The sequence below is a fragment of the Myripristis murdjan genome, chromosome 19 (assembly GCF_902150065.1).
Source record: "Myripristis murdjan chromosome 19, fMyrMur1.1, whole genome shotgun sequence".
Classification (NCBI taxonomy): Eukaryota; Metazoa; Chordata; class Actinopteri; order Holocentriformes; family Holocentridae; genus Myripristis; species Myripristis murdjan.
In genome coordinates, this window is record NC_043998.1 from 22,759,644 (window position 1) to 22,769,193 (window position 9,550).

The following is a 9,550-nucleotide window of genomic DNA, read 5'->3' on the forward strand; positions in this document are numbered from 1 at the left end:
CCTCAGGACAAAACTTAACAAACACCGGCCACACTTTCTGTTTTCATTTATAGCCCTGAATCATGCAGCAGCTGCATCACCGCTGCTGTGATCAGCTGGTGGCTTCTTCTTCAAGGTTTAATAGCTGCTGGCAAACCAGCCTGCAGGCGCTTTACCGCCACCTACTGGACTGAACTGAGGCTCGGTACACTGGCAGGGAGTGTGTGTGTGTGTGTGTGTGTGTGTGTGTGTGTGTGTGTGTGTGTATTGGGGGTGATATGGCGAGATAAAAACTCAGAATAATAGAAAGTCAGATAATTTTTAGATAAATTAAAACACACACACACACACACACACACACACACACACACACACACACACACACACACACATTAATGTAAAAAAAAAAAAAAAAAAAAAATTCAAAAATTCTGAGATTATGAAGCCACGATTTTTTTTCTTTTGGATCAAGAACTGAGAGAGAAAACTCAGAATATTCAGGATTAATTGTGATCCAAGATTAACTTGTAAATTTATCAGGAAAAAAACTCGAAAATTCTGAGATTATAAAGTCACATAGTGTATTTATGAGAGAGAAAAAAAAAACTCAGAAAAATAGTTTTACGTTTTACTTTTCTTTTGAACCATGAACTGTATTCCGTAAAGGGAATCAATGTGGTACCTTGACCAAAAAAAAAAAAAAAAGGGAAATTGATTGGGAGCATTTGCAAGTTTCCTTTTAATCACAGCTGTAACCGGGAGTATCATGCACCTGTTTTTTGGACACACACACACGACAAAGGTCTTGTCCTGCAGGCCAGATCTAGAAAGTCTTCCTCACTAAGTCGCTAAGAGTCATTAGATTAAGCATTAACCCTGCCGGTGTCCACCTGCTCTGCATGCTTCATATAGCACTGATGTCATGTCTCCATCTGGACTGTTGGTGGTGCTGTTGTGATCGAGGCCTCTGTAGGTCATCGCACCCACTGAAAGCTCTGAAACCCTGCTGACCGTCTGCATTTCTCTCCTTCAGATCAAACCACACGAGGCAGTTCAGGGGAAGTAATGTGCAAAATCATCCACTGTTCATGTAATTTAAAAGAATAAATAAATGAATATGGTCCCAGCGGATCATCCATCACTTGGGCCTCTTACTGGAAACCAGAAGCCAGTTTGAAAAGCCAAATTCTGCATGAAAATCAGAAATACTCCATTGATCCCCGAGTGGAAATTGCATGGGTTTGAATCTGACCTCTGGCCCTGTGCTGCAGGTCGTCCCGTCTCTCTCCAATAAAGCAGAAACACCCCCCCAAAAAAAGATCTTGTAATGTTTATGTATTTTGTGTTTTATGTACTTTATTGAATTTGTGAGATTTGTGCATTTTTTTCTTGCAAAATTAATCTGAATCAAGCTTTTCCACACCACATATCTTTATCTATACATCTGTATTTATCTCTATCTATAGATGTAGATAGAGATAGACCTTTATTCAGATGTTAATTAAAGGAGTGAACACCTACACTGTGTCATTACTGGGGAAAATGTCAAAGTTTTTCAAGTATTTGAAAGTCGGAGGAGCTGCGATGCTCCTGTGGCTTCTGGAGGAGCTGAACACCTTTTGTAGTGAAGTAAAAATAACAAACGACTTGTCTTGACATCGACATCAGATCCATTTTCACATGAATGAAGCGGTGGAACATCTTTTAGTTTCTCCTGCTTTGCTTCATGGTTCACGCTGCTGACATATATAAGAATCGGTGCATGTTGTTTTTAAGAGGGTGAAGCAAGAAAGGGAGAAAACTACACCTCCTGGTTGTGATCAACATGTGACAAATAATGCAGCTTTTCTTCTACAGTTTCCATGTGACCGGCTGTGCTACGGGCAAAACTCCGACCTCGATGCAAAGAAGACTTTATTCAATAAAGGTGTAATCTGCATGAAAGCTGTCGGTGCACAGAAAGTTCTTGCTGAGGCGAGTTTTCCGTGTCCGACACCTCGAGGGAAACGTTCCCCGCTGAACGACCTGCACCTCATCAAACCTCACAGCTTCAACAAAACAACACGATGCCAAACTGTGCAATTCAGGTGGTGATAACTTGCTTTTTTATGTCACATTGTAAAAAATAAATGCACAGTCACTGTATCACTGTAAGCACACTACATAATTACACATGTATTAAACTTAAAAGTTGAATTAGCACATGACGAGAAGAAACATGATGTATAAAAAAAAAGGGAAAAAAAAGTGGTTGCTCTACAATCCACAGGCGTAAAACAAGAACGTTGGCAGACAAAAAAACAAACATGTCACATTGTGTTTTTTTTGCGTCACTTTACTGCAGTTTGCTAAGCTACACAACCGTGACTGGAACCGGTTTGTACTGCAGGAAGCTGATGAGGCTGGACGGCATCTCCAGCTGCTCGATGCAGTGGATCTTGTTGATCTTTCTCAGGTAGCCTCGGATGGCGAGCCGGCACTGTGACGTCAAGGCCTTCGGGTTTCCTGCAGGAGGAAACGACGGAAACACAGAAAACATGATCATGTGGAAGACGGGAACACAGATCCACAGCCCTGTCCCCTCCACTGTCAGTATTTCATTTACTGTCAGCACACTCCTCTAATTTGAATGATTATTCTGACGCTACAAGAACATTAAGGTTAGTTTTTTCTATTCTATTTCTTTAACTTTAATTAAAATCTGGACAAACTTTAGCACAATTAATGTTTAATGAACAGAGAATCCAAAGCAACCAAAAGACACTCATTAAGCCTCCAGGGTCCACAATTTGAATACTTCACAGGAGGGTAAAAAATTGTGCAATAATAATATTCAGTGTGACTAAAAAGTTCAACTTTGGAGGGCTCACTGTGTAGAGTGAGCGTCAAAACAGACATTTCCAAAAAAATCTTAAAATATGAATAAGTAAATAAATAAAATCAAACTCTACAAACTGCAGATTAATCAGAGAGAAATTTGAGATGGTTGAATTTTTTTTGTCAAAGTCGCCCAAAGGCTGTGCTGTGATTAATTTGTAAGATTTTATTCTTTTTTCTTGAGAGATGCTGCTCATCTGAGTTCAAAGAAATGAACGAGGAGCAGAGAGCTCATGATTTCAGAAGCAGCTGTGAGCAGCTCCATCTAGTGGCTCACAAGAGGCGCTACAACAAGACAGCAATGACAGTTATTATTTAATCTATATCAATTATTTTAAATCAATTATTTTATCTATAAAATGTCAAAAATAATGTCAAATGCTCTTTATGGGAGTTAGGCCAAAGTGGTGCTTTCAAATTGCTTCTGTTGTCTGACCAACAGCCCAAAAAAAAAAAAAAAAAAAAAAAAATTATACTGATATGAATGTAGAAAAGTAAGAAAACAATGTGTGGACCTTTTACTTGACAAATTATAAAAATAACCAATCAACTGCCAAAATTATAACAATTTATATTGTGTAAATTGACAAATAAATTAACTAATTGTTTCAGCACTAAAGTGTTTCCTGGTTTTAAAGGCTGCATTACAGTAAATGGATACAATTTTCTGCTCTGGGTGTTTTATTGTTTAATCCACATTACTGATTATTTTTTTAATCAAAAATCTCATTGTAGCGACAAACTTATCAATTCAAGTTTATGTTTTAAATCAATGCAAAAAACATCTGAATTGTAAAATTGAAATTTTCATGCCCAGAAAATCATGCGTGAATCATCATGTTCGCAAAGATTCCCATCAGTTAGTAGTAGTATTACTGAAAAATAATTAAAGAGATTAGATTAAAATTGTGAATCATTAAACATGTGGGAAAAAATGTACATTTGATTTTTTTGGTTGTATCGTCCAGCCTGCTCACTTTCCTCCCTAACAACCTGTTCAACACAAAAAGCATCACACTAAAGAAGCAGCACCCAATCAAAATGCTGCTTGTTTGTGACTTTAAAGAGTTAAAGGAGCATTTCACCCAATAATGATATCTTTGACTGACTTCATCCCCTCGCCATGTGGTGCTGAAAGTCCGACTAAACAGGTTTTCAGTCACACAGCTCAGAGAGAACAAAGGTTACAGAACCCGTAAACGTTTCTCTTCGAGTGGAGCTGATTGGCTGAGCCGTCCGTGTAGCCAATGAGGAGGCAGGACTCCTGGCCAATGACAGGTCCTCTGTTGTGGGAACGTACGGGCCAGTCACGTATGAGGCATTTCCCAAATTTTTTTTTTTTTTTTTTTTTTTTTTTTTAGCAAAAGTAAAGCAATTTTGGAAAAGTAAAGCAGTAAAGAAGTAAAAGCCGTTGTGGACCCACTGAATTTATGAATGGAGGGTCAAGACTTTGGATTAGGCTACTCAAAGAGTTTTACAAATTTGAAAAACGATATTTTCACCACCTCTTTGTAGCTGTTTGTCAAAGTCGCTCCACTCTCTCAGAAATGGATCCAGCTTTTGGAGCCTTCATTCTCCATAAAACATGAGATTAAAAATGCTTTTCACTGAACGTTCAAGAGAACTCAGTGTGAGTAAATGATGCAGGATGTTCTTGGGTGAAGCATCCCTTTATAAAGTAGTAAAACATGAGACAGCACCTCTTTCGCGCAGCAGCAGCTCCACGGCCTCGTTCTGCTTGGTGGACTTCTCGATGATCAGCGTGGGGAGGTAGACGTTGGCACCGAAGTCGATCAGGAGCTGGATGTACTCCACGCCGCAGCCGTGCCTCAGACACATCTCCAGCACCGTTTTGGGCTGTTTGATGGAGCTCAGCAGCTTGGCGTCTGTGCAGTTGTAATCCGGGTCGGCCCCGAACAGGAGCAGCACTTTGAAACACTCCATGTGTCCGTAAACGGCGGCGAGGTAGAGCGGGCCGCTGGACACGCTGGCGCCCGAGGTCCACAGCAAGACCTTGGAGCGGGAGTTGACCTCGGCGCCGTGTCTGAGCAGTTCCTTCAGGATCTCCACGTCGCCCTCTCGAGCCGCCGTGAGGACGGGGGAGCAGTTGTTGGCCGAGTGGCCGTTGGGGTTGGCGCCGGCCCTGAGGAGCGCCAAGACGCAGTCCAGGTATTTCCCGCAGACGGCCGTGAAGAGCGGCGTCTGGGCCTTGACGTCCACGCAGTCTACGTCCGCGCCGTGGGCCAGCAGCACCTGCAGGCATCGGAGGTGGCCCTTGGACGCCGCCGTGCGCAGCGGCGTGCCCGCGATGCCCCAGCCTCCTCTGCAGTTGATGACTCTCTTGTAGATTTCTTGGCAGAGCATCTCGTCAAGGAGTCTGTCATCGTTTTGCAACACTGCCTGACGGAGCTGGGAGATTTCACGGCTGCTCTCTTCTTCTTCAGGGGTTTTGAGGAGGAGCATAGACTCTGCTGAACAATGTGTGCAAGCACATGACTGAAGTTAACTTGGCATCAAACATATTTCTCACAGCAGTCGACCTCAAAGTAAATTCAATAACAGAGTGCATTTACTCCAGTTACTGACACTGTGTAGCTTTTTGTGTATTTTTTTTTTTTTTTTTTACTATTTTTAGTCAGTGATTTTACTTTTACTTAAGTATGCTTTTAGTAAAGCATTCAGACTTCCTAAATCTTTTCTTAAATCAAATTCAAGCACTTTTCAAGTATGTTCAAGGTGCATTTTCAAGCTTCTCCAGCACTGTAAAGCTGTGATAAATCCTCTTCATCACATTAAATCAGATGTTATTGAGCTACAAACATCCAAAACTGTGTTCAGTGAAAGCCTTCCACAGAGGGGAGACAAATTAAAAGGAAAACACAACAAAGTTTCAAGGTTCAAAATGTGTCACAGACGCAGCCATTTAACACGAAACTAATGCAATTATAATTTCGAGCAGTTTCAAGCACCTCAAGCAAAATCCAGCACCCAGAGGAGAGCAGGGCAATCTGCCCTGTCGCTTTGTCACATTTTCTATTGAATTCATTTCAGAGATGCTAGTTTGAACTCTGTGCTCTCCTGCTTTTCTAGAATTACATGGCAGAGATCACATGGCACACTGTTGTTTTCTGAAAACACCACTCACTGGCGGACACATTTTAAAATAACACACGAAGCAGATTTTCACACCAGTACTTTTTTTTTTTTTTTTAAATAAACAAAATGCCAAAATTGAGTTAATATTCTAAATAAGATGTTAGGGCCACGACACAGCAATTTCCAGATATGTCTAATATAATCAATGCACATTCAGTTCCATCAGCTCGTCCCTGCTTCACTTCCTCCCAGCACTTCTGCAGACCTGCGACCTTTTCACAAACCAAACTGATAAGTCACTCAGTTTGTGTATTAGCTGTAACTTGACACCACACACACACAGCTTTCTTTGTGGGTCTCGCATAATAGTCCAGTAATTTTAGGCCAAAATTGGGGTCAACCTAGGACAAATTGCAAGAGAAGCAAACTCAACTGATTTTGTATCCTCAGTTTGTCCTGAGTGAGGGGAAAAAAAAGTCCCAAGGAATCCCATTGGTGGAAAGTTTTGAAAATCACCTATTTATGACCACATATTACCAAGAAACACTGTTTTTAACACACAGGGGAAAGGGGTTCAACATTTTACTTTCAGATATCACTATAAAAATTCACAAGTTGATTACACACACAAAGACAAGAAAAAAGTCTATTACAAGTTCTTTGAATTATTCTGTTTTCACATGCATATCACACATTATTTGATTTGATATGTGCTAATAAGGAATATAAGGAATAAATGCTAGAAGAGACATTTAAACAGTGAATTAAAAGGTTACTATATATATATAGTAACCTTTTAATTCAAGGTTACTATATATATAGTAACCTTTTAATTCACTGTTATATAGTAACCTTTTAATTAATGTGTGACATGTGTAAACAGAATAATTCAAAGAACTGGTAATTGACTTTTTTTCTTGTCTTTGTGTGTGTAATCAACTTGTGAATTTTTATAGTGATATCTGAAAGTAAAATTTTGAACCCCTTTCCCCTGTGTGTTAAAAACAGTGTTTTTTGGTATTATATGGTCATATAGGGGTGATTTTCAAAACTTTCCACCAATGGGATTCCTTGGGACTTTTTTTCCCCTCACTCAGGACAAACTGAGGATACAAAATCAGTTGAGTTTGCTTCTCTTGCAATTTGTCCTAGGGTTTTTCATAAAATGACTGGACTATAAACAGGGAAGCGAAACACGGCCTCTGTCTGCGATGGGTCACTTTCCCCACCAGGCTCCACTGAGAAATCTCGGAAAACAATCTTCTTTTGCTTAACGACCAAAATAGATGTGTCATAAAACAAAACTTATAACCGCAAATACATTGCAAGGGTCTTCTGACATGTTCGGCATACAAAATGACCCACTAAACATTTCATAATTTAAACAAAAACGGATTTGTAGAGGAGCTTTGCGCTGCTTGTCGACGCTGACTGCGGTGGATTTGAGAGGAAGGAAGGCGAGGAAATGTGAGCCGAACACATTAAAAGCTTCAGAATGAATTAAAAACAGACGCTGCTTGGTATAATGAGTGTATGATGGGCATATTTACATAGGATAAGTCACATTTAATGAGTTACGTTTGTAAATATCCACCTTCTCTCTGCATACGACAAAACGTCACGTCAGTAATCGGGGGGCTACGAAGCATCCCGACGGAGCTTAGCAACCAAAACGATAAAATTGTCCTTATATACAAACATATAACACATATTTTTCTTAATGGCGAAATGTGTTTCCCTGCTTTGAAATATTCTGGCCACATAATACCACCCGGCTGTGTTTTGTTTATTTTACATTACCTAAAAAAGATGTGTCACCATCAGCTGGAGCTCCTGGGCAAAAAGTGACGTTCTGCTTCTTCTCCGTATCCGGTTTCGCTGTGGCGTCTCAGGAACCACACTGCCACCTACAGCTTTCATCCTGACAGTTCAGTTTTTTTTGTTTTTGTTTTGTTTTTCAGAATATTAACCCCTACCCTGGTATGTAATTTTAATTTCTCCCTGCAGTGATCATAATGCGCCTTCATAGTCAACAGCTGAAGTTTTCATCTTTTAATGATTTCCTGTTCATGACACAGACTGTCTGTCAGCAATGAGCATTACTGAAATAAATGTTGGTTTTTTTTTTAGTTTATTGCTACCAGACAGTTATCATCCAGTCATGATAAATGCTCAAATTAAAGGACAAGTTCCCTATTTTTGAATGCGGGCCGTACTTACAGATTATCTGGCATCGTCCTCAGACATGGAGAGCATCATTTCACAGCTCGCTTCAGTATTGATCCTGATATCGATGTTTTGCAGGCTCCGGCTCGGTTACATCAGCGGTCAACAGGGTGATCATAAATAGCTTTGAAAAACTAAGATAACGCTGCTTTTCTGAAACATGAAACTTGGTGTATACTCTCAGGATGTTCTCCTGGAGGAGGGTCCTACATCAACAGAACTTCTCTGTTTCGGACAGAACTACTTTATTCCACAAACCAAGCCCTACCTTTTGATCTGTAGCCAAATTAACGTATCTCAAATTAACGTTAAAGTTCCCAGCTTTCAGATGGAAACTGATATTGTCATGTTTTTTGACTTCTCCAGCGCTCAACGTGGCAAAGACTGAGGAGCTGGTTGTGGATCTGAGGAGGGCCAAGGTGACCCCTGAATCCATCCAGGGGGTCAGTGTGGACATTGTGGAGGACTACAAGTACCTGGAGTGACCATAGACAATAACCTGGACCAGGCAAAGAACAGCGACGCCCTCTGCAGGAAGGGGCCAGAGCCAGATCTACTTTCTAGGAGGCCGAGGTCCTTCAACCTCTGCTGGACGATGCTGAAGAAGTTTCATGAGTCTTTGGTGGCCAGCGCTCACCTCACAAGCTGACCTGTGAGGTGGGTGAGAGGAGGACGCTGTCCAAACTCCGTGGCATCTTGGACATTGTCTCCCACCAACTCCACAACACACCGGTCAAGCACAGGAGAGCATCCACGGGAAGACTGAACAAACCGAGATGCAGGAGGTCACTCCTCCCTGTGGCCATCAGACTTTTTAACACCTACTGTGGACGGTCAGATAGTCAAAGTTAGTGCACTATTTAATTTTTTTATTTAACCATTTAACTGTGCAGTAATTTATACCTGTAGGACTTGACAGCAGTTCAACAGTGCAATATCCCTGTGTGCCTTAAGTGTATATCGGTAGACTTTTTTACATGTGCACAATTTCCTATCTCTGCATTTGTTGTTGTAACACTTGTAGGATTAATGCACACTGAAATGTAAGGCACATAATTTTGCACATACCACTGCTACAACTCTTACATAATGCATATACTTTTTAAATTTTTAAAGCACAGATTTTTGTATTTCGTATTTCTTCCTATTTTTCTTATAATTAAATTCTATCTCTTGAGTTGGTTCCTTAACTGACTGAAATGAACCAGAAGTATCTAAGCAGCAGACGTGGTAGGAGCTGCTCCGCTTCTCTAAATGTTAAGGACAGAGATCATGCTGTCCCACAATTGCTTGCAGAAGCTACATTTACCCCAACATTCACATTTCAATGTGTTTACTGAGTTTCATGGTGGTTTTTAAGTGGCAAAATAAT

General features: G+C 40.6%; 1 protein-coding gene across 2 annotated transcripts; it reads right to left on the reverse strand.

Annotated features, from left to right (window-relative positions):
• Positions 1–1,337: 1,337 nt before the first annotated feature.
• Positions 1,338–7,855, reverse strand: LOC115378433 (ankyrin repeat and SOCS box protein 12-like). Of its 2 annotated transcripts, none has more exons than XM_030078700.1 (3): positions 7,753–7,827; positions 4,557–5,327; positions 1,338–2,484 (listed from the first exon to the last, which is right to left on the reverse strand). In XM_030078700.1, the coding sequence occupies exons 2-3, from the start codon at positions 5,317–5,319 to the stop codon at positions 2,333–2,335; spliced, it is 915 nt and encodes a 304-aa protein (XP_029934560.1). In that variant the 5' UTR covers positions 5,320–5,327; positions 7,753–7,827; the 3' UTR covers positions 1,338–2,332. The 2 variants fall into 2 exon arrangements, with proteins under 2 accessions (XP_029934560.1, XP_029934559.1); XM_030078699.1 differs by having other exon boundaries at positions 1,339–2,484; positions 4,557–5,324; positions 7,753–7,855.
• Between the last annotated feature and the right edge of the window lie 1,695 nt (positions 7,856–9,550).

What these genes read in the sequence shown, in the direction of transcription:
- LOC115378433 (XM_030078700.1), bottom strand. Translation starts at nt 5,319, where the DNA reads ATGCTCCTCCTCAAAACCCCTGAAGAAGAAGAGAGCAGCCGTGAAATC. An exon ending in GCTGCTGCTGCGCGAAAGAG is followed by an intron (nt 2,485 to 4,556) that starts GTGCTGTCTCAT and finishes TTCCTCCTGCAG; the next exon opens with GAAACCCGAAGGCCTTGACG.